We start from the raw sequence: 26,586 nt of genomic DNA, 5'->3' as shown, positions 1-26,586 counted from the left end.
GAATGTTGAAGCAGTTGGAATCAAAGTCAACTTCTCGAATTCTGAAGTTGTATTTGTCTTCCAGAAATTCTCTGTTCAGGGGTTTGAAGTTGATATTGGAGTGACTTACATGTTAGATGCTTTGGGATCTTTTTACAAACGATTGCAGAGGAATTAACAAAACTGGCCAGGAGATTGGAGTATTAATTGTAGCACTGCAGCAGAAAATGGTCGAGAACAGAGAGTTTTGTTTTTGGAGAAAGTTCTTTGTTAAGTATATGTTCCTATCCTTGTATATGAACAAAGCAATGTCCAATGACAACAAGAATAATGACACAGGTACAAACTGAAAACATAAGGCCCCTCCCTCCACAGTGTTCCTTTCATTCTTTGAAAACGGGAGAATTAATAGTGTGTATTGTACAAATATTAATATTACAGAAAATATAGGCCATCCACATGTGTTCTTAAATCAGATGGACAGGTATTTTACAAAAAATAAAATTCAGATATGAGCATCAGTAGGCAATCATTCAAGAAAATATGTGGGTTTTAAACTCTCTTGGGACCTCCGTCAACCGGACAACACGCTGTGAGCCTGCTGTTTCCCTGCCCCGGCAATGGACAGACAATCTTACACAGATGCTGCAATGACGCTTCGGGATGCACTTCAGTGTGATGTTCCCGTTGGGTGGGGGGATCCCAAAAGAGTTCAGAAACCTCACAATATGAAGAAGAGGATTATTCAGCTTCTGATTGATAACTGTGCTGCCCACAACATACTTCCATATTTAGATAATGTTCGCGTTGAATTCCTCCCGCCCAATTGCACATCAGTGCTTCAGCCATTGGATTTGGGCATCATTCGCACCCTGAAAGTGTATTATCGCAAGGAAATGCTAAGAAAAATTCTCGTCAGCATAACTTGTAAGCAGGAGAAGATTAAATTTAACACGAAAGAAAGTATTGAAGTTGCTTCCAACATCCTATCTTTGTGAGGTAGCATTTTCCGCAGTGACAGCAACCAAAACGAGATTACAGAGTAGACTGAACATAAGCAACACACTTCGCTTGTCACTGTCTTCCATCGTTCCCAGATGGGATCTTCTGGTTGCAGGAAAACAAGTTCAGGGCTCCCAATGATTCTGCATTATGGTAAGCTGTATAATTTCTATGACGATATTATAACTTAATAATAATAGAAATGTAATGTAAATTGTGTATAAAACTGCCCTACGAACCCACCCCTAAAAATTTGCCTGCAGGTCATGGGAGATTTAAGGTTGCCAGCTCCTCAATCCAAAACAATATGTGGTTCAACCAAAAAGTACTATAAAACATGTTAGCTGGACATAACATGCAGAGAGTTGTTTGCTCACCAATACCAGTTTAGAAAGAAAGTAGGTGTATCTGAATGGATAGTCTTCAGCATTTACCTCACATTTTCTATAATAGTCTTATGTGATGCATACATATTTGTAAAGAGATCTATTGAAGATGTTAGAGGATGTTAAATTGTTGTGGTGTAAGATGTAACAAGCAAGGAAGGCATCATAGATAGCAAAATGGCAAGAGTGAATTTCTATATTCTCAGGCTATTTGCCATCATTTCACATGAGCGATTTAATAGGTTGGCAAACCTTTAAATATATGCTTTAACTAAAAGCAACCAAGAAAAAAAATGTTTATTTGAGAAAATTGGTTGGGAATGCATCTACATTGTGACTTATATGAGCACCATTAACAAAATGGTGAGGCAGAAAGAAGGCTTACTTCTGTATGAAACCAATGTTAGCACAAACTGAGTAACTTAAAAAATTGTTTTTTCTTGGCAACTAACAAACCACCTGTTTAATGAATGCACAGAGCCTTTGAATTAGGCATTATATTTGTTTTCTAAAGCTCTATGCTCAGTCAGTTCTTATCAGGGCCTCTGTTTGATTCATATCCTTTATTGGACATTAATTGTGCCCCTCTGTAGTGTGACATGTTTGAACACCTGCTCTGTCTGTGGCTATAGCACACCCGTGCTATTGTTGTTCTGCTCGAGACAATGCCAGATAGAAAGCTGAATAGAATTGGTTTAATAGTGAGACTTATAGTGTAACCATGTTACCCCTTTACCTCGCACTATTATAAATTTCATGTGCATTAATTCTGACAGGTTTGGATTCTCTCTAAGAGATTTATTCTACATTGTTTTGGTTTTTTTTTTTTTTTAAATATGTGTAGTGCTTCATGTTGAGCAGTCCCAGTACTTTCTCAAGGATTATGGAATATTATCAGCAGTTTACAGCAGCTACTAACGTGAGTGTTCTGACCCTTGCTAACATTCCTAGGCAGCTGTTATCCATATAGACTCCATGCAGGATTAAATTGTTCTTTATTAGACAATTAGCACCTAAGTGTGATTAGCTGATCACACTTTCACTAACAAAAGTCCTTGAATTTTCAATGGAAAGAAGGCAGTTAGACCTAGTCAATGGAAGTGCAGAAGAGTTGGCCTATAAATTGGTGAATACCTGAGTGGCAAAATAAGTGTCAATAGCCAGTGTCAGGAATTTTCAAGCACTGCTAGGTATCTGTGTAGAAAGAGTAGGTTCCACTGCTTGTTTTGTAAAATAAGTGTATTACAACAGAGGCATTTAAATAAAAGTGAGACACTAGTAGTCATTATGTTTCTATGAATTGGAAAATAAGAGGGTTCAGTTTGGATTATAATTTGCAGTGTCAATGAACCCATAGCTTGTTCTTTTAATGCAGGTTGATGCATTTTGGTAATTTAAAAAGCAGTATAAGTGTTAACGGAAGAGTTCACATCAGACAAAAAGGTGAAGATGTTTAACTTCTGCATACATACAAGCATTAGTTTACAGTTTACCTTATTGTTTGTTTTTGAGGTTATAAAGCAAAAATTGCTAACAGTACAGTGCATAAGTATCTTCTGAAACAGAGTGCTAATGTGTTCAGATAAATTTATATTGGGTGCAGCTGTTACTAATTGTTATGGTCTTTGTGGATTTTTCTTTAGCTTGTTTTCATTTTAGTATCCGAGTTCAGCCAATTTCATAAAATCTGGTTTGTTTTTTTTAGTTAGCATTTCTTGTTAAATGTATGAGTACAATGAAATTCTTACTGAAATAATGACACAAAAATGGCTGAACCAATTTTCACACGGTTTTTGATGTACCTTGTCATTGATAAATAATGAATAAGGCACTACTGAACCTTTCGGAGACTTGGCTTTAAGGATTCTCTTAGGCACACTGAATCCATTTCGGGGTCATGAGGTGCTGGAACCTGTCTTGGCAGCACCAGTTCAGTCCAATACGGGGCAGAATTAACCTAACATGTACGTCTTTGGGATGTGGGCAGAAAACTGGAGTTCAGCACGGTCAGCAACTGGGCTGGAATTTGAACAGAATCTCCTGAAGTTGTTTGGCAACAGCTGTAACAACTACAGCACGGTGCCATCCTAATTGGTAAGGTATTTTAGGTAAAAATAACAGATCAATAACTGTTACTATAAGTCTCATTAAATGATCTATAAATGAGAAATAAGAGAGATGTGTTAATTATCTATATATATAATTCACTAAGGCAAGACGACCATGGAAAGCGGATTCACTAAGCCGCGACAAACATGCGTCTTCTTAGATGCTCCTGCACTTTGTACACACCCCCCTACCACCTCGCTACTACCGTGGTCGGGTGTCTTGGTGAATTATATATAGAAAGGCAGCCAAAACCGCACAGAGCAATGAAAAGTCTACGTGAGTCACAGGTGCATCTGAACTGTAGAAAGACGACAACGACTCAAGTGACGAGTTGAAGGTGGCCACATCAGCAGGCAGTGCATACTGAACGAGAAATCAGCAGACTAGCATGACGGAGGGAACGGAATGGATGTCCTTCTCCTCTCCTCCCGTTCCACCCTCAGCGCCGCACGGACGATTGTGTGTTGGTTCGTTCCATGCATTGGTTAAAACCCAATGAAGGAAGCAGTCTTTAAAAACCAATAAGCCCTGTGCCTCTGTTTCATTACCGTCTCACCTGCTTCACCAATGCAGGCCCCGCAACAGGGCAGCCAACCGGGTAACCAAAGTCTTTGGGTTCAGGGGGAAGTATGGTTACAAAGCTGAAACTTAAAGGAATTGACGGAAGGGCACCACCAGGTGTGGAGCCTTTTGCTTCATTTGACTCAACACAGGAAACCTCACCTGGCCCGGACACGGAGAGGATTGACAGATTGATAGCTCTTTCTCGATTCTGTGGGTGGTGGTGCGATTTGGCTGGTTATTTCCGAAAACGAACAAGACTCCCGCCTGCCAAATATTTACACGACCCAACAGCGGTCGGCGTCCAAATTCTTAGAGGGACAAGTGGCTTTCAGCCACGTGAGATTGAGCATTAACAGGTCTGTGATGCACTTGTATGTCCGGTACTGCATGCGCGCTACACTGAATGGATCAATGTGTGTCTACCGGCGCGGGGAGGCGTAGGTAAGCCGTTGAACCCCATTCATGATGGAGACCGTGGCTTGCAATTGTTCCCCGACGAAATTCCCAGTACGTGCGGGTCATACGCTCGCACTGATTACGTCCCTACCCTTTGTAAAACCCCCTTCGTGTGACTTGGTGGATTATATATAAAAAAAAGCAGCCGGAACCGCAAAGAACAATGAAAATTAAACGTGGAAACCGACTGAGGCGGTGTTTGGAAAATTAACAGTCAACGTGACTCACGGGTGCGTGTGGACTGTACACAGACGAAAGTGACTCAGGTAGGGAGTTGGGGGCGGGCACATAAGCGGGCAGTGCGTACTGAACCAGCGCTGTTCAACCCCGTCTTTCGCTTTGAAGGCGCGACAGCGCTCCTCCGGTTTTCAGTCACGGACAATTGTATGTTGGTTCGTAGTGTGCATTGTTGCAATGTTACTTTTCTTGGTGGTTTATTAGATTACGGATTTTTCAAATGTTTATTTTTTCCTCTGTGCTTAAAAATCATTTAAAAAGCGGCCTGATTATGCGGCGTATGCTACGCCGCGGGTTGGCTAGTATGAAATATTAAGACATTGTATCTCAGATAAACCCCAAATTATTTCCAAAAGGCTCTTTGTATGCATTGTTGTTATAGTTTTAATACTTCACAGCCTTTTCAAACAGGGAATAAGCTCAGTTTGGGGCTTATGAAAAATGCACTCTATAAATGAAAATATTGTACATCATCACACATTTGTACTATAAAAAATTAAAGTATAGTTTAAAAAGGAGAAAAAAACTTCAACTTAACTGATTCTTATTTCAACACTATACATACTAAAGCCCACATCACAAAGTTTACTGATAAAAATCCTGCTTCTTATTATGTTAAATTGGAATGCGAGTGCTGTCTCATGCTTAGAAATTATGCTGTTTGTAGCAAATAGTTTAAAATGACACCTATATCCAAATGGAGCTTGTTAAAAACGCTGCAGGGTAAGTAAAACAGAGGTTTGCGTGTGATGAGTAGCACTTCCCACCAGACTGTACTTGTGTGGCAATTTATAAATGTTTTTCTGTTATTTGCCGTTACTCAAAAATGCCACAAATCCATTTCCACATATACCTGAAAGTCAGTGATTTTTTTTTCTACCCTAAAACCGCATATATTACAACATTCTTTTTATGGTTTAGCATTATTGGCTGTATGCCTCAGGTCAAGTTTTGTTGATGCAGCTAGCAATAGAACCACTTTGTAAAACAAACGTAAAATATTAAAAATTGATATTATATCAAGAATTGGTAATAGCCACAAATCCATTTAAATAGTTAAGACCAACCAATTTCAAGTGTTAGCTTATACTTGAAGTGTACAGAGAAGAAGCTAGCTACAGAACTTCAGACATTAAACTTAGCCTGGTTATGTGTAAGAGCAGTGGGGTCTTAATGAAATCTGCCTGATGTAAATCCATGTTCCCACTTGTACTATTCATGCTTCTTTTCTGAATTTATTGATACATATCAATAACCACAAAACTTTATAAATGACAGAAATCATTTCTGTCATTTAATTTTTCGTAAGAAAATTGAGTTGGACAAGAATTCTGCTTTGCATCTGTATACTCATCAAGACCGCATTTATAGTAACTGGCTGAATTTAAACAGATTAAAATATCTAGTACCAGCAGTCTGAACATGTTTTTAAACTGAAGCATTTAATTATTATTTGTTTTTGAATGGCTTGTAAATTGAATATTATTGGAATCTGCCTCTGATCTTTTAGTGTGGGAAGCATAATGTCATCAACATTGAAAAGGCCAAGCAGTTCTGGAATCATAATGTAAAACAGGGTAGATGAAAAATTTGATGGATAATTTGAAAGCTGAGATATGTTGGCGCACAAAAGGAGTTATTGTCAGAATTACTTTGGCAGCTGTAAAGAGAGGGGAAATAAAGGACAGGCGTGCTGAACATTTTTGAGAAGATTATGGAGGAGGTGGGTTTAATTTCACAAGTTTAAACATCCTGTCCACCCCCATTCTCATTTTAGTTGCATCTAAGAGTTTAGGTTTAGCATTTGGAAATTGATGGACTGGTCAATGTGGTGTTTTTTTTCCAGTTTGCAATTTATAATATATACTTGATCAACAGCAATCATACATAAAGAGAACCCAATCAACTCAAAATTTAATTCACATTGACTCAATTTACTTAGGTTTTAAATTTGTTGTTTTATTAGAAAAAATATCAATTTCAGTTTTCTACTTACTGAGGAACGGACTCTTTAGAGAAGTACAATACAGAACTCTCACTGGCATATTGTGTTTGTCAGTCTCTACAATGTAACACTTGGATATTTGTCCAGTGTCCCATATTTCATTTTCCTTTAATTTAAAAAGTGTTAAAAGTACAGGTTGAACATTCATAATTTCGTATATTTTTGGATTCTAGAATGTTTGTATAGTGGCATCTTCTTAAAACATTAACCCTCAATTCCTCCAGTCCGTGCACAAAAAAATGCTGGGGATTTCAGGTAGAGAGCCAAAGAAGCTGATCAAAAGACTTGACAAGATGAGAAAATGAAAAGCTATCCATTCTGAATTTCAGTAGCACAATGTCAGTGAAACTTAATGATTCATTTGTGCATTGTAATGAGCATGGCAACAGAACAGACAAGACACAGACATAGACCACTGCTACTTGACTCCACGCATTTGAGAAGTGCTTATGTCTGCTATGATACCTTTCCATCATTTTGACTATCGTATCACTATATGGCCTAACAATGGCAAATTGAGTGTAGATAAGCATTGTGGTCTATGTATATACCATGTGTTTAAGTACTGCAGCTAAATTCTGGCATGGCATATTTGCAGTCCAATTAGACAGTAATGTAAACTTCCTTTAGTTATTTGCTTAGACATGCAGTCAGAAGGTGGATCGTGTGCATCCTGTTCTGTGCTTGTACTGGTGGTGTTAGGTACATTTATTGATTTGGGCGTTTTAGTACTGAAATCTGGATCTCCTGTGGCTCTTTGTTATCATATCTCTTAACAGCAGTCCTTTTTACCTTCTTTAGATGGGGTCTGGCACATCATTTAATTTGAGTGCATATTTTACAATTTATATTTTCATGAACATAGCTGCAAACCTTACATCGACTCCTACACTGTCATCATAACTGAATAACAGTGGTTTCAGTTTCAGATTTCGTAATTTTGGATTAGGGATACTCAACTTCGAAGGCAGAAGTAGAAAATTCTGTGGTGTTGATTTTGATATTTACAGTTGTATTTGGGGAAAACTCACCTGCAGTCATATGTTGATCAGTCCTGAGAAATGAAGAAATAAGTTTCTGAATTTGTACAGCATTTCACTTAGAACAGACCACTAGTCAGGTGTGATCTTTGTGTATTTACGCAGATTTCAGTTTAATTTCAATATTTTATGGTTTGGGAAAATTCTGTATTGATCTGAAATTGTTTAATACTTTATATTGACACTTCATTAGTCTTTGTCCCCACCTTCCAGTGGAGACAAAGACAACAAGTCAAGTCAACAAACATTCACTAAGCAGTGGGCAACAATTGAGAAAAATTGTGCTCAGCCAAAGGCACTTCACTCAGAAAACTCAATAATTACAATGCATGGTACAGTATATATTTATTCAGTTCATATTCTCATTGACAAGCATTATGTCCTTGGGTCTAAGGTGATGTACTGCAGAACACCTGTTTCCAGACCATGCAATCTATATTGACTGAATTAGAAAGGGGATATCGGCATTCTTGCATATCACCACTGGGATTTTCTTATTAAAGCTGATTTTAAAATATATTTTTGTCTGTTTACCATTTAGAAGGATGTTGATTGTCCATAGTTTTTTGCTTCCAGCTTCTTGTGTTGTATAAATTAAGCTTAGAAGTCTTTTCATGCCAGTAACTGAATAGCAGTTTGTGAGTGAAACTACAGTATTACTCCCACTTCCCCAGAGCGCAACAGTCCAGGACTATCTTTCATAATTATCACCAAGCAGTGGTAATGAAGAAGAATCAGTTCCTCTCCTTACTATTTGATATGGCCATTGACTGTCATATGACAGATTTTGAGGTATTTCAGGTAAATTAGTAATAAAAAGAAAATATAGACCACCCTATTTAAACAAAGTCACTCTTAAAATGAACACAGTCTGGAATCTAAAAGAATCAATTAGAATTCTTAACAATTATGAATAGAAAGCTGTATGACACAAAGATTGTCTTGGTTTTCAGTGACAGTTACCCAGCTGAGTTGTGATTGTACCTGAATTCATGGTACTCTGGGTTTAAGAAAGAAAAATATCCATAGATCTGTTTTGTTCTTTGTAAGCCGTGTAGGGTTATAATGAGAAAATAGTTATACGAGGTGTGGCAGAAAAGCAATGAGACTGGCAACACTGCAAGCGACCTGGCAACGCTGCGCTGTTCTCCTTGATAGAGCACGTGTATCAGTACCCTCCCATAGTTCAGTGCGAGTTTCAACTCCTTCCGTTAACTACGTGATTTTTGTGACTGTGCGTCACGCAAAATGGAACAGCGGAATTTGGAGCAACGTTGTGCCATTAAACGGCAAGTGTGACGTTTGAAAAGTTAAAACAGGCCTATGGGGAACATTCTTTATCCCGAGCTCAAGTTTTTCGCTGGCACAAATCATTTTTGGAAGGCAGAAAACACGTTGAAGATGAACACCGTTCAGGGAGGACTTCAACTTCGAAACCAATGAAAACATCGATCGTGTGAACACTCTTGTGAGATCAGACCGTCGTTTAACATTAAGAATGTTGAGTGAACAATTAAATTTGAACAGATTTACCGTTCATCAAATTTTGACTGAACATTTGCACATGCGAAAGGTCTGTGCCGAAAAACTGCCCTCTCCATAACAGAATTTTTGACCTCAAAAGGCATTCCTGTGGTTCCCCAGCCCCCTTATTCACCTGACCTCAGTCCGTGTGACTTTTTCCTTTTTCCTAAACTGAAAAATGTCCTCAAAGGACGTCATTTCGGGACTTTAGAAACATCCAAAAGAGTGTAACGGACATGCTGAAGACTTCCAGCGCTGCTACCAACAGTGGGAACAACGTCTTCATCGGTGTGTAGCTGCCCAAGGGAACTACTTTGAAGGGGATAACATTGATGTTTGAAAAAAATAAGAACTTTAGTAAATAAAAAATCAGTCTCATTACTTTTCTGCCACACCAATACTAAGGTATTTTAGTTGCTACTGTGATACTGAGGAAATATTCTTCAAGTAACATTTGAGAAATTTGTGAAATGAGTTGTGAAATGAGTTAAATCATTGTTTTACATCTTAAAGAAACTCAAAGTGATACATGTGTCTGTTTACCCTTGTTGTCTGTTCCAGCACTTGAAAATGAAGGTCACCAGTAAAGAATCTTAAGGTTGATGATGAAATGTTCCATAGTAAGGCTTGGCTTTAATAAAGTGTTTTTTTGTATTCTTAAGGTCTTAGAGAGACACCGGAGAAAGAAAAGCCTCTTCCTGTCACTTATTTACATCCTTTTCTGTACTTTTTTTTTAGGTGTTCTTAAAGATTATTTAAGAGAGTTGCCTTATCCTCTAATAACCAAACAACTGTATGAAGCAGTGCTGGAAGCAATGGCCAAAAGACCTCTCCGGATTGGTGCCAATGGATGTGAAAATGATGCCTCTGACTCGGAATACACTGTTAGCCTCTTAGAGCACTTGCCTGATATAGAGAAGGTGAGATACTATTACACCTTTCTGAGTGCCATGCACCATATCCAGTCAGTTTTCCTCATTGTCATATTTATTAAAGACAACTGCAATTCTTGATTTAGGGAACATCTGTGTGAAGTTTGAATGTTCTTGTCTTGTACATGTGGACTTTCTCCTGGTTACCCCTTTTTTCTCACGCATCCAAAATGTATACATATTAGATGGGTTTGACAGTTCTTAGCTGACCTTGTATGACTGATTGTGAGTTTGCGATTGAGAATGAGTGTGGTCTACTGTAGGCTGGTATCCTATCCAGGATTGCTTCTTGTCTTGTCCTCATTATCATCAGGTACAGTATTCTCTGGCTTCCCATGACTGTGAAATGGTACATGCAACTGCAAGGAAGGAGCATTTTAAAATTTATGAATTAATGATTTATCAGTGGACGCACATCTGTTATATAGAAGCACTAAGCAGTCAAACACCTGACCTCATCCCACCCAATGCTAATATGAAAGCAGACAGTTAAAAATGGCCAGGTGCACTTAACCATAATAACATGGAGGTGGATTTTAAACATCTAACATTAAGAAGCTGAGTGCATTTACTACACACTGGACTTAATATAAATTCAATGCATGATAGCATAATAAATCAATCTTTGAGATTCTTAAACAATTTTGAGTTTTTGAAAAATGCAAATTATTTAAAATCCAAGATTTTATGTTTATTATGTTATGAATAAAAATAAACTTTCATTGTGTTATGGTGATATTTTAATTGTGCATTAATTTAAAAGATAAGTCTGAGTTAAAAAAAAAAAGGGCATTGTTTATTACAGCTATACATTATAACACAATCTGTGTTTCACATCATAGAAGTACAAAAACTGTAAACATCCACATTTGACAGGATGTGTTACAGCCTACATGCAGGAAAAAAAAGATTATTTTTACCCACTGTTAACTTTTTTTGTGCCCCCCACTATCTATAGTAAGAAAAAAAAAGTTGGGAAAAGCCACCGTGATATTATATACATGGCTTTTAAAACACATAACATAAGAAGTTTGACAAGGAGCAGGGACTATTAGTCTATTAAGATCGTTTGGTTAAGCTAATCGCTAAATCGTCCCAGTATCTCATTCAGAACATTATACCTGACAGACCATCACAAATTTTGTGTATGGTTGCTGCTCAACATAATCCTTACCAGGATAACCACTGTCACTTGTCTCTGTTACAATTTGATTTTTTAGTTTTGTTATTTTAAGTTTTAAAATGGATACTCTGTATGGCCAGTAAGGAATTAAGTAAGTTTTATTATTTTTTTCTTGCCAGGAATATAACAAGGAAATTGATGTGCATCAAATTTACCATGTCAGTTGTGGAAATCAATGTTTGCCACTTCGTTTTTACTCTTCATAGTAAAACTGATTTATTTATTGTTCTCTCTTTTCTCTGCTTCCTGCTTTTTTTCCTTCTTTGGTTTCTATATCTATTCACATAGTGACAGTGTGGGAATGGGCCTCTGTATGGTGCCCTTTCTTTTGTTTTCACAGGTCTTCAGTGTGTCTTCTCATGAAAGCTCTGCAAGTATAAAACTTCACTGATTCAGCTACAGTTTGGTTTCTATGGGAACTGATTCATGTGAATGGACAACCAAGCCTTTGTAAATTGTACAACTGTTACACTTCACTCTGGAAAATCATATGCTGCACTTACTTCATAGGTTTCTGTTCTTATATTGGCCATTATATGCAGTATCACCTCATAAGAAATGATACAAATTAAAAACCAAAAGAATCCAGTCTTCTACACTTTCTGCTTTTTCTTGCAATCTGCAAGGGTTACATTATAAATGTTAGCTATCCTGTGTTGTGGAGATGCTAACATTATCATGCAAATTAATGTGACCTATCTATTCAGCTTCACTGGCAACATCCCAGGTCAGTGCAGCTAATAGTTACACTAAAGTAGGTATTTCCTCTCAAGTTAAATTACTCAAAAATGACTGCTTTAGATCCCCAATGATATTTTGCACTGTCTAATTAATCTTAGACATTGGGATTCATGCAGCCATACTGGTTTTTAAGAATGTGTCTGCACACACAAACGGCCACCCTCTGGCATGTGATCCAGCACTTGTCACATTGCATCTAATGGTTGTAATGGTTTCTATGCCCATTTGCTTTTTTCAGCAGCGTGATTTGTCACAGGACATTCTCAGTTCTTATCTAGAAAATTCCATGAAATTCTTTAGATAGCAGCAATTATCACCACAGTTGACTTTGACTCAAAGGTCACTGCTATCAAAAGATGGGAGAGATATATTCTGAAAAATTTGTGAAATTGTCTTCATTATATACATCTGTTTTAGTTATTCTTGCTTTTCGCTAGTGTCTACCTTTTATTAATGGAAAAATCTATTTCATAACATTCATTTGCCTGTCACTGCACTTAAAAAAAATCTTTGAATACTTGCATTCTTTGTCATGAAAAATTGTGTTGTTAACAAGTATTTCCATTGTAATTTTACATGACAAAAATACCTTTCCCACCCAAAATAGTAGCCATGTGTCACATTTTTCTGTGCAAGGTGAAGTCAGACCCAAGTACATCTTCCTGTATTGTGTCCAGAACTGAATAATAAAGGTATGTTAGTCAATTGTGGTTGTTTCTACTGCAGGCTACCCTGAAGATGCTTCTGAACCATCTGAAACTAGTGGCTTCGTATCATGAAGTAAACAAGATGACTTGCCAGAATCTTGCAGTTTGCTTTGGACCTGTTCTACTCAGTCAACGACAAGAGGCTTCCAGCCACAGCCACCGGGTTTTCATTGACTCTGAGGAGCTTGCCAGTGCTCTCGATTTTAAGAAGCACATAGAGGTTCTTCACTACCTTCTCCAGCTGTGGCCAGGTAACCCAATTAAGGCATAGTTAACCTGTTTTGGAGATAATTTTATCAGAAACATAATGTCTGTTAATGTTGACATGAATTGAGGATATTTACTGATCCATAATACTTTTTTCAGGTACACTTAGGATATAAAGTATATATGTATATCAAAGCCCAGTAATAGATATTGACAGAAATTAACAAGATCTCTATGGGAAAAGTTCATTTTATTATAGTATATTATAGGTATTATCTGTTTTTAGAGAAATCTGCTTCCCTGTAATATTGTTTATACAATAGTGCACCTATCCATTTATTTTCTAAATCTACTTTTCCCATTATAGGCATTGTAACTTGACAAGAACCTTCTATGGAAGTTCCTCAAGTCAATTTTTAAATAAGAGGGGAAGATACCTAGAAATCTTTATTTGGGAGTAAATAGAAGCATAGTTTGGTTGTTGCAGAGAATAGCACACAAAAATGATTGTTCACCAAAATTGAAATGGCTACACTAAACTTGCAGTCAAGCAACAAACTAAGTCAAAGTCAGAAGTTAAACCTAAACGTATCTGATGCCTGAGCAGAGGCCACTCATGAAGTGTTCCCCAAGCTGGGACAAGCAGCTGTCTTATATAGTATGGCTGTCATAATGCAATGGGTTATGTGCAACACATAGTGACCAGACAGGTAGAATGGTGGAACCCAAGATAATCCAGAATCACAAAATAGCGGCATTCGTGAAAGACAAACACAGAAAAAATGTGACAAAATTCCATTATAAAAGTAATGATGAAAATATAAATCAAATTTTAATATAACATTAATAATGAATTCTGACATCAATCAAGCATAAATAACACATTATTAAAGCATTACTAACTGGTGGGTTGTTGAAAGATAAGCCAATGCTTGGCAGCAGTGGGCAGAACCGACTTCAGAAACACACCATATGGAAATTAATGTAACGTGCATGAAATTGGAAGGTGGTGGGAAACCCATGAAAGCACCATAAGAGTTAGCAAACGATACATATATTGTGACTGATCCAGGAACAAAACTCCTCTATCAAGCATTAATTACAGTGCGGGTATAGTCTTTTAAATTATAGTGCTACATTACAGTAAAAAATGACTATGAATTACAAAAACTGAAGATGCATACAATGGCCCAAATGATAGTCTAGTTTTACTATACTTTAAAGAGCACTACACTTTTTATTAATTTTAAATACGTTTGTTCTAATTTTTAGAGTAATTGAGAAGAATTTGAACTCACAATCTGTTTTCAAATGATAAAAAAGCAATTACAATATGTAGCACAAGCTTTGAAATAATAATTTTGTTTGTTCACTACAAGCTACTCTCATGCTTACTCTCAAGTAAATGGAAGAGGGCAGCACAGTGGTTTGCCTTGCACCATCAAAGTCTTAAGTTCCAGTTCTGGCCTAGATTTTTACCATATCTGTTTGAGGTGTTCCATTTTCCAAAGATTAATTGGCAACCAAATACTAGCAGAAAAGTAAAAAAGAAAAGGTGTGGCCTACGGAATGTGAGAACCACTTAACCCTTAAGCTCCACGTCTAGACTGCTGTAAAATTTACATACACAAACACATCCACCATAAGAGTCTAAAAAATTTGGTAACAAGTAAGCAAATGTCTAACAGCTGTCTAATATGTAGTGTTCAACATCCTATAAAGGGCATAATACAGTATATAATATCTGACTGACTTTACTTCTGTACAGTGAAACAAACAAAAGCTTTGTTGTTATGGGACTAGTAAATACAATGCAGATTGCACTGATGGCCAGTGTAGCAAATGCTTTTATTTACTACCTGCATTCAAACAAAGAGTTACAATTTTAAAGTATGTTCACCTGCTTTTTATTATAAACATAATCCTCCTGTCATTTTTCCTGTGTTGTTTTAGCATCATTGTGGTCTCATGCTTGAGGAGGTCCCTTTATTTTCTATTTCAAGTACCCTTTATGTCTCTGAGTAGGTCACTTATTCAGACATGTTACAGTTGAAAGAATGTGTAGTTCTGTAAACTGTAATGGGATGAGTATTGGGATGGTATGAAAGGCCATTTATTCGTACTTAACAGTATATATAATCTTTGGCCACATAAGTTCTGCCTTAGTTTAGGCTGATTAAAAAAGTTAACTAACCGCATAAATTGTATGTAATTAATCATGACATTAAAACATATAATTATAAAACAAATACATAAATCATTAAGTAAATACAACTGAAATTTAAAGTAGAATCAACGCAAATGAATTAAAAAAAATTAATAGAATAGTTTAAACTTAAACAATGACATTAAACCTGAACTTTTAACAACATACTAATTGAGCAAGTAAAACCTGGATTTGAATGCATTCCAACTTGGCAAATTGAAAAGAAGGCAATAAGAAAACAAAGCCAATGTTTTAATTATATCGAATTGGCATAGCATATGAGACACAGATGTGTCAAAGTAAAAATTAAACAATCGAAACGACTATTGACTTTGAACGCACTGCTGATTTAAATGAAAGAATAAGGATCTCTTAAATGGGCATACATTAAAACTTGTGTTAAACTCTGCAAATGCTATCCTCAATTGTTCATCACCATCAACGACTTGTTAATTATACTCTACATAAATGTTTTTCAACTGGTGCACCATAGAAATAACAGTGTAGTGCCCTGGGTCCTTACCTGACAGAGATACACTTCTCAGGTGGCTGAGACCTGTCTGAGCAGGATGAGAATATCTGGAGAAGCCGACATAAAAGCAGCTTTGTAATTGCCGTTTTGCAGACACAGCACTTAGAGAGCACTTTAGCAGCCAGGAGATGTGTTCAGGGGTCCATCTGCCTGGGTGCGTGTTCACCAACAACTCTCGCAGAGCCAAGGCACAATGGCTATACAAGTTGCCTCTGACCCCTGGTAAGTGAAGTGAGGCAGAGAGAGGACCATCTATATGAGCAGGCAAAGGGATGAAGCAGCTGGAAAATGCATCCAAAGTACTCAATAAGTGCTGCGTTAGTGAACAACAATCTCTGAGCTGCTTTTTTGCACCCAGCACATGTCCCACCCCTTTGGACAGTTTAGCATTTGTATAAATTTAAGTCTTTTGTGTTTGGTAAAATCATGGGATATTTTGGGTTACAGATAGTGTTTCACCACAGAAAAACACTGCTTTACCCAACATCTTTGCTTCTAACACAGTAAAAAAGATCTCTGTAGCTGCTATATTGCTTAACAACTGACACCATGCATTACTCAGATGGTTGTGCTGCAAACTTGAATCTTGGTTAGAGATAATCATGACACTTCTATTTCGTAGAATTTTGTCATCATATTAGAGCAGTCAGCACTGTAAGCTACCTGGCAGAAATCCAGGGGTTCTAGAGACTTATTTTGGTTTTAGTGTCACTCAAAGATAACGTATTTAACACTTACATAATATGACATTGATTCGATCTTCTTACAGAAACATGCCATGAAGAAAAAAAAAATTGGTAGTGTGCTCCTGATGTTCATATATAAAATGGTATTTTCGCACTCAGGAAGGTCTAAAACATCAAGATTTATCAAAATCTTGAGTAGAATTTTTTTTACGAAACCTATACTTTCTCTATACCACTGTATGTATACAAGAAAGTAACAAAAGCAGAATTTTTACCTTCACAACTTTTCTCTGTTGCACCAGGACTGCCATAATCTCCCTCTCCTCACCCCCTTTCCTCACACTCCTTCCTGCACCTATGTCAATATGTATAAATCAGGAAAATGAACACCAGTGCTACATATTGACATGTGGTGTATTGTTGTGAATGGCATAATACAAAATGTTAAACCTTTGAAAGAAAAATTAATTTCATAAAATTTGTAAAGGTATATACTGTAAAGAATATACTAGATGTAAATGTGATTCTTTAGGTACACACTTAACTTATTTCCATTTGGCTCCAGAGGCCATAGTTTGATTTTCAGCTTGTAGAATTTACAAATTCTCCCTTTGTCTGTATTAGGCTTCTCTAGATTTGCACCCACATCAAAAAACCTGCAGCTATACGTAAATCATCTGATTGTCAGCGAGTGGGTCCTGAGAAGTTTGAATCATCGCATCCCTAACTGTTTAATGCCTTGTATTATATATTCCCAAAGTAGGTTTTGTCTCCTCAAAGCCCTCTAATGGAGAAATGTGATTTTAATAATTAAATGATTAAATTTGTCACCATTCTCTTTATTTTATTTTTTACCTGTTTGTGCTTGTATGATATCGACGTGAAAAAAGATGAGTGTTTACTAATTGATTAAAAATCTGTATGGATCAAAGAAAAATTTAAACCAACTAAAATGATAGTTACCTGTTCTTTTTTAAAAATCACTTGTTGTTACATAAATTGATTTTTTTTCACTAGTTTACTGTATATTATCTGATGCTGCCTGATCCAGGTCATCTGTGAATGAGACTGATCCCATGGTGGAAACACTGGGTGCAAGGCAGGAAACAGTCCTGAACAGGGGTGCCAGTCCATTGCAGGCTGAAAGGAAGTACATGTTCTATAATAATTTTGCATTGCATTTTTATAAAAATCTTTGCATACATTATGAATTTGAAAACAAACACCTTTATTAATACTCATTTTTTATCACCAAACAGAAATAATAAAGGAACATATAAAAACTTTACTTAATGAAACACCTATTGCTCTGTCATTTTGTTTCATTGTGTTATGGTTAACTGTGAGAATTACAGATATATGAAGGATAGCCTGTCCTGTAAGCATATGCACCATTTCATCTCGTAGTTTAATATCACTACCATACAAAAAAACAATAAAACCTAATACTTTCCTGCACTGATTTACAGTCATCCAAGTTGAGGCCATTTATACTTAACGGCCGATGGTCATAGGAACTGTACACAAGTTTATCACATACTGTAGAGGCGGCACAGTTGGCAGCCATAAAATGATAATCCTCTATATATGTAAGTTACTGTATATGTACATCTTGTGTAATGAACATAATTTGGAAAACAGATATGTTTTTGATACTGTTGCTTTGCTTTTGTATATTTTAATAATATAATACAGTACTGTACATAAAACATGGTGTAAAACATTTTGGTTCAGGTACATTGGCCATGGCAGTCGGCTGTCATTCTTCCATTGTTTTCTACTGTACGACATTTGACTTGCCATAACAGTTCATAGCTTTTTTTGCGCTTGTCTGAATGAAATTAATGGTGTGGTGTCTCATTGGTGCGGTTCTCAAGTGCCAATGAATGCTTTGCTCTTTATGTGGCTCTTTTAGGTACATCGCTATCCTTAAAATGGTTGCTTGCTGTCGCTGTGTTCAAATGCTTTTTCAGTTTTAGTAGCCTTGCTATTTTTATAGGCTCCCTTGAAGCTGGCTATTTACATGATGAAATGCCAGCTCATACTTTTCGTCCCTAACTGATGCAACTTGTCAGCACCATTACATAGCCCTCCCTTCATCCTTGCAATGGCACACAAGCTCTTTGAAACGTGTTTCCGATGTAGGTGTGCTGTCAGTAACAGAGGCACAACAGCAGGGACCTAGAGCGGTTTGTTGTCAGGTGGCACAGCTAAGATGTTCAGTGCTATGCTGCCAAATGACACAGCAGAGATGTTAATTACTGCGCTGGGGTGTGATGCCACAGACATGTGAAATGCTGAACTTCTATGCAGTAATCTGTCCATTGTGTGTGGGCAGATGAACCTCCTTGTATGGAGCTGTTGTACTGATCTCTTGACCGTTTTCCTTCACTGAATTGATGCTGCTTTTGATGTAGCTTTTATCTTTTGATCTTGCATTTCACATGATTTCGATCTTTCTGTGAGGGTTCACATATTTTTTTTACATCAAAAAAATAGAAAAGCCTTGTAAATAGTAATATGTCTTTTGTTATTATTATTATTATTGTTGTTGTTGTTGTTACTATTTCACAGGTTCTGATATGTTTTCTCACTCTCAGGGGACACTTTAAGGTTTGTTTTGATCAGCACTACTCCACTTTCCTAATTCTTATGCATTTGGCCTGTAGCACCATCCTTTACGTGTGCGTACATATACCAGCAGTTAAAGTATGTTTACTGGTGACTCACACCAGACCCATGAAGCCTCAATTGCAATGACCTGTACACTTTGTGACTGACATATGGCCAAACTGATATGTATGACTGTATTGTAGAGTATTGGACATTTGGTCAAGCTGTTAAAGAATGTTTGATGGGCAGAAGGCATACCTAAGCTGCTTATCCTTAACCATGAGCCAGCGGCCATACCACATGTACTTCAGAACAGGCCATCCACTTAAAGCCAAACATGTTCGGGCCCGGACAGTTCTTGGATGGGAGACCATCTAGGAAATGCTCAGATTGCTCCTTTAAAAGGTGTTGTTGAAACCAGCAGTGGGCACATACCCTATGGTCTGAATGTGGATACCAGTGCAGTGACAGGGACACAGAGCGATAAAATGGTGCTGTTCTTTGGATGAGATGTACTGTAACTCTCTGGCTGTCTGTGGTCGTAAAAGATCCCTGGGCATCCTTCGTAAAGAGTAGGATGTATCCCACTATCCTGGCTAAGTTGCCCACCTCAGCCTAGTCATTCTGGCCCCCTAATCATCCCCTGTCTCTAACAGGATAACTATCTCACCATTTCACCACCTAATAGCTCATGTTTGGTGAGCGTACTTGTGCAAAAGTGCCTGCCATTGCATCATCCCGATGGATGCTACACGTCATAGTGTGCTGGTTGAAGTGGATTTCAACTGTGCTTTGAGTAGTTATAAGTGTTGCATAAATATAAAGAAGTATTATTATTTTATACCCAGTTCTTCAGGATAGAAGCATTTAGCATGTGTAAATCCTTATGTACAGTTGTGGAGAACCATGACACAATGTAACATCTAGTCTGTAGCAACACTTTATAATTCTAAACTTGCTGCTGTGTTGTCCACTTTAGCCTTTGTCATAGCCATTGTTTTAGAGTTGTATATTGTCACTTCTATTTAAATTTTTTGTGTGGTATATTTTGTAACCTCTATTCAGTTTTTTCATGCTTTCTGAAATCCACACAAGTATTGAGGATTTTGATACTGGTGTCCGTTAATGTAGGAAAGACAGCAAGAGATCTGTCTTTTCATTAATTATTTCCTGGAGGCCACACAGGTTAGTAATGCATTTCTAATTCCAAGCAATATTTGACTCTGCACGCTCTGGAAGCATAGAGAGCAGAGATTTTTTAAAGTTAATACATTTTTATTAGATACAGTGGATATAAAAAGTCTACACACCTCTACCAAAAGTTCAGATTTTGTGTAATAAAAAATTAAACAAGATAAATCTTGTCAGAACGTATTCCACCTTTATTGCAATCCATGCAAAGAAAGTTAAAATAAATCAAACTGTGTTGTGAAAAAGGGGAAAAAACAAATCGTACCAAACCTGGTTGCATTACTGTGCACATCATCTAAACTAATACTTAGTTGAAGCACCTTTTGATTTTAGCGTAGCACTGTTTGGCACATCTGGACTTGGCAACTTTTTTCCCCACTCCTCCTTGCACAGCTGTCAGCATGCTTTACTGTGGGTATGCTGTGCCATTTTATTTTTGGCCAAACTTACCTTTTGGAATTATGGCCAAAAAGTTCAACCTTGGTCTCATCAGACCATAATACATTTTTCCACATTATTGTGAGAGACTGGGTATACCTTTTTGCAAAGTTTAGCAGAACTTGGATGTTTTTCTTTGTAAGAAAAGGCTTTCATCTTGCTACCCCTACCTCACAACCCAAACATATGAAGAATATGATTGATTGTTGTCACATGTAGGAAACAAACCAGTACTTGCCAGGAAATCCTGCAGCTTCTTTAAAGTTTGCTGTAGGCCTCATGATGGTCTCCCTGACCAGTTTTTTCCTTGTCTTTTCATTAATCTTGGAGGGACGTCCTGATCCTGCTGGTAGACTCAGTGTTGAACCATATTTTCTCCACTTGTTTATGACTGTCTTCACCGTGCTCCATGCGATGTTTAATGCTGTGGATAGCTTTTTGTACCCCTGTCCTGACTGATACCTTTTAGTGATGATATCCCATTCATGTTTTAAAAGCTCTATGGTTTTTGGAGTATGTTGCAAATAAGAGGATATCAGAATAAACCTACAGGAACAGCCAAACTTTATCTGAGCTCAATCTGACATATAATAACTGCTAATTGAGATGAGACTTATTGTAGTTGTTTGATTCTGAATTCAGCCACTTCCATGATTATTAAATTGGTTACTTACTAATGCAACCAGGTTTTTGTATGATTTTTTTCTTTTTCACAAAACATTTTCTGATTTGTTTTCTCCTTCTTTGTACAGATTGCACTTTTGCAATAAAGGTGGAATGAGTTCTGACAGGATTTATCTTGGTTTCATTTTTTATTGAACAAAATCTGCGATTTTGGCAGGGGTGTGTAGAATTTTTATATCCACTGTATCTTGTCAAACATGTGCACCATTGTATCATAAGTGTGTTTTACCGATGTCTCTGGTGGGGTAAGAAGTTTAGTCTTGAGAGTCGTGTTATACAGTTGTTATGGCCAGTGGCTGACAATATTTTAGAGACTCGCAGAAAGGGTACCATTGTCGACAATGGAGCAAAACATGAACAAAGAAGATGGAATTACCAGAAGTCTTTGCTGAACTAGAAGATGCTCATTTTTTGCATAGATATAAATCTACAAGACACAGCTGACACAAAGACCAACCAAGGCTGGCATTCACGTCCACTGCATCAGATGCAAAAGTTGAGTGTATTGAGCTTTTTGACAATTTACTTAGTAGAGTTCATGTGCCACATTTCACTTTTACAAACCTTGAGAGATGTTATTTCATTGAACATACTATGGAGAGCAGGGTTCAATAAGCACTGTGTGATTTCTTCTGCTAGTGTCTTTATGTGAAAAGACAGCAGTTCTTGTATGTGCTGTAAGTGACGGTTGAAGGTTACTTTTAAAGTCTTGTTCAGCCAATTAACATGACTGTTTTACTTCATCTGTCTTTCCTTTCATTGTTGGTTATACGTTATAGGCTAAAATGTACAAGTAAATAAAATTGCACAAGTAAGAGTTACCTTTTGCTTACCACCCTATAATTATGTATTGTGCCTTCTTGTTTCAACTTTTACATCTGTGGCAAGGACTAATTTTTTCATTATTGATATTTATTTACTGTTGTATTTAATTTTCATGAAGTTTTATGTTCTAAATGAAAAGTAAATTTCCTATCACTTTTTACAGTTAAGACTATCCCATAGCACTTTGTATGTACAGCTCATTTCTTGCATAGATACAAATCTACAAGACCCAACTGCCACATAGGCCAACCAAGCCTGGCATTCACTTCCACTGCCAGCATAATTTAGCATTTCAGATTATGGAAACCCTCTCTCCCATGCAAGTATAAAGTAAATATCTTTTAAAATACAGCAAGTTATATTTGCATTGAATCTGTCCTGTTTTACCTTTCATGCTGAGAAAAAGGGGCCTCCTGAGCGACTGTGGGAATGTTTTGGAAGCCAAGGAAGTAACACATTAGCAGTTTAATTCTTTCAACCTTGAGAACACCAAAACAAACTCGGAAAATATAATTAATGATTAATGTAACATAACACGATTTATCTTAGCAAGTAAATAATTAGCTTTCCCAAAGCAAGGCAGAAACAAAAAACAAGCCCACTTTTTGCTCAGCTACTCTTATATATATATATATATATATATATATATATATATATATATATATATATATATATATATATATATATATATATATATATATATATACACACACACACACAGTATTCATATAAAAGTAATGTGTCTGTTATCCTCATTTGACACATAATTATTATTTTGGTTTTACTTTTACAGACGTCTTACTATTTTAATGGAGGCCTGAAAACCCTGGGCTTGCTATGAGTACTTAAGAATGAATTGTTCTCAAATCCATGCTTGGCACTGCATTTCCTGCAGCTCCATGAAGAGTAAACAGTTGATTTTTGGATCACTATACATTTTTTAATAATCTGTCTACTTAACATGGGGACTAATTTGATCTGTGCTACCTGCAAGTGTAATTAAAAGCCTCAAACCTTCCTACTCTTGTATGTTCTGACTTTTTACTATTGTATTACAGTACAAAAAGATTTACAGAAAAAAGCAAAGTAATGAAGATGTCTGCAGTGCTACAGACATGCATGTATTTAAAAAAACCAAAAACTTTTAGCTGTGTATTCACTCATTGTGCTTGCATAGTTCTGCAGCCCCTTTGGGTTTTATGTGCTCACGCCCCAGGCCCCACGAGTCCATTCGTAATAATATGTGCAGTGTAATTTCAGCTAATTGGAATTCTTTTTTTTAAGTAACTTTTATTTTTTACTCTTTATCGTGAAGGAAACTGCTCGTGCTGTTTGTGAAACACTTGACATAAAGGGCTTGTTACTACATCACTTTCTCTAAACAAAGAGAACAAATGAAAGCATTTTTGTAGCCTTCCTTAAAACTAAGCAGAACAGCATGAAATACAAAAGGAAATGACAGGAGAGCAATACAATGTCTAACTACAAATATAATACCGTTAGCACAGAGGGAATACAGTGGTTATTAGAGCTGTATATATATTTACATTATCCAAACGTAACATCAGTGTGTGTGTGTGGTACATTCAATGTAACAGAGTACCACATTCTTTACCTACAGCGATATGCTGACATTTTTTTCCGTCACACTACTGTTGATTTGCCTTACCATGAAACTTGTAGTGTCAACAAACAGGATGCACTACTGAGAACAAATTTTGTTGTGCTTCTTCACTGGAAACTGAACTTCAATCAGGATTCTTTGTACTATTTACCATAGGAAGCAACTAACACAGGAGACCAGATTATGAGGAAGAGTCCAGGTAATGTGTCTGAGTGTTTCGGAAAGCAAATGTGCAGCCAAGTAACGCATTCTTTTACTAAAAGAGCTGGCGAACTCTGGAGAATGACTACTCCTTGCCAGAGGCAGGGCACTCTCTGTTCAGACACCCATGCACTGTTTCTACACACAGCCATTGCTCTGCCTGTACACAGAGCCTTTGCTAAGCCTGCATATGGAGAAAGACCACATACATAAAAACACACATTGCCAAACAGTTGGCTTTTGAAGGCATGAATCTTTCCCTTTGGTTGCTGTTATTGTTGTGTGGAATTTAAAATTGGTTATGACCATGTGTCTGAAATGGTGTGTTATGCATGACTGGTGTGTACAAATAACTGTTTTTTGAAATGAAACTTGTTTTTAACTGCTTGTAAGCACACATACATTTCTGTGTACTTTTTTTGTACCCCATCTTTCAAGTGCTTAAAACATTACTGTGATTCTTTTGTTGCAGTGATGGGTTCTCATACCAAAGAATTAAAGCTGAATGATGACAATGAGAAACATCTGGGAAACACAAACTACCTGCGCAGAAAGCCACAGCAGTCACGGCCACAGGTCCTCCATTTGAATAACATGGACATAGCTGGGGTGCTTAGGCCAAGGCAGGGGAGGCTGGACAGTCCTAGTAACCGCTACGCAGGAGACTGGAGTGCATGTGGTGACAGTTACTTCAGCTCGACGGCCATGAATTCAGGGGGTGAGGCGGATTACGATGATGTCCCATCGGAAGATACAGAAAGTGACGAGGAAATGCCTTTTGAAGAAGTAGAAGGACACTCCAAGACACAAGGACCTGAAAATCACATTCATACAAATCCAAAGCAAATATCCAAAGAACACACCTATCAGGCATACATGAAAATACAGGACATTAGCCCATCCTTGTGTCATCAGGTCAACTTGCGAGATCTCCAGGAAAGTATTGACACTTTAATTGGAAACTTGGAACGAGAACTCAATAAAAATAAACTGAATGCAGGCTTTAAGGCATCCAGTGGCCTAAAACAAGAAAATCCTTTTTAATGACAGCTTTGTGTCTTCTGGGTATTGCATGGTTTCAGAGTGACTTTAGACTTCTGGCTGCAAGGAGTTGTCATTGTCTGTTGTGGGTTGTTGTACAATCTTTGGTATTCTGTGATATTTGTTAATTTTCTTCTTATTAGAAGAATTCACTCACCCCAAGGGGTGTTAAGATGCCTTAATTGAGCCAAGGTTAAATTGTTTGGCATAGCTTTGTATTAAAATACATTCAATATGTAAATCAATGCACTTAAGAAGCTGATTTTGGGGGTAGTTTTTTGTTTTTAAAAAGTAAGATATTATCTATCTGTTTAATTTGAGATATTTGTAAAGAAAAGAACACCTCAACCACTTTACGTTTTCAAAATGAAACCTCGTCACTGGGGTTTGAATTGCTGCTTGCTAACATGAGGTTACGTTTAAATTCTTCAAGAAAATGCTGCGCATATGTAAAATCATCTCATGCAATACCTTGAAATGTATACCATTTGAAAATGTCACAGTCGATACATTTTACAATGGCATGTTTGTTGTATGTGTAGTGTAAACGTGCACGGTCACTGAAAATTATGTCCAGTCGAATTTTGTCTCACATATCACAAAAACAATGAATATATTGGCCATTTTTGTAAAGGCCTGATATATACAGTATAATGCTCGGAGTTTAGTCACATAATTGAATTTCTTCTACTCTTGAAGATCCCTGAAGTCTGAGTAAAAAGAAATCCTGTCACTTGTACATTCCTCTACCTTATTAAGTAAGATTTGTGTACGATCCTATTTGAGAGAAAAGGTTAAAGTGATATTTTTTTAACCCTGTATATTTTGTTGATGTGCAGATAAAGCAAGAAGTAAAGCACCAAACAGAAGTCTTGTGCTAACATGTGGACTTGTTAAGAAAAGAAAACAAATCATTAATTGTATGTTGAAATAAATAAGACTGTGGGGAAGACAAGTCAACCTAGCATGACTGAACAACTCTAGACTGTAGATATGAGTGTGATGAAATCATTACGAGGCAATTAGTATTCACGGTGTGGGAAAAAAAGAAAAAATCAATTGGTCACAATAAGAATTTCCTTTATGCCACTTCGTAAAGGAAAAAGCAGGTTCAGAAGATGGATGAATGGATGGATGTTATGGGTTCTGGTTTTCTGACTCTCTTATATTTTCCTAAGTTTGTCTGTGTCCACCTCATTATGCCATATTGTTTGAATTTCTTTTGTTTTTTCTTGACTGCCCTTTTTTTCTTTCTTTGTAAGCATTTCAGAATATTATTTTGATTCTGTCAGAAGTATAACCTTGTTGAGCTTCTTGTAAAGAGCTTTATGAAAATGCTTATTATAAAAGTTTAAACTGCATAAATAGAGATTAGCTATTATATATACATACATATAATTAGTATTGTATGCAGTATACTGTATTATATGCCTGTTAAATATTTACTATATAGAACTGCTAGTTAATACATTG

At 36.9% G+C, this 26,586-nt stretch overlaps 1 protein-coding gene across 1 annotated transcript in view; it reads left to right on the top strand.

Annotated features, from left to right (window-relative positions):
- The window catches only part of syde2 (synapse defective 1, Rho GTPase, homolog 2 (C. elegans)), a 96,243-nt gene extending 70,422 nt beyond the window's left edge, over positions 1-25,821 (top strand). Inside the window, exons 5-7 of the mRNA XM_039734495.1 lie at positions 10,041-10,222; positions 12,885-13,116; positions 24,545-25,821. Coding sequence (XP_039590429.1) covers positions 10,041-10,222; positions 12,885-13,116; positions 24,545-25,116 — 986 coding nt within the window. The 3' untranslated portion in view covers positions 25,117-25,821. The remainder of the gene's footprint in view (positions 1-10,040; positions 10,223-12,884; positions 13,117-24,544) is intronic.
- Positions 25,822-26,586: the final 765 nt, after the last annotated feature.

The sequence above is a fragment of the Polypterus senegalus genome, chromosome 14 (genome assembly GCF_016835505.1).
Source record: "Polypterus senegalus isolate Bchr_013 chromosome 14, ASM1683550v1, whole genome shotgun sequence".
Classification (NCBI taxonomy): Eukaryota; Metazoa; Chordata; class Cladistia; order Polypteriformes; family Polypteridae; genus Polypterus; species Polypterus senegalus.
The sequence above is the reverse complement of the archived record's forward strand: the minus strand, read 5'-3'. Positions and strand labels throughout refer to the sequence as shown.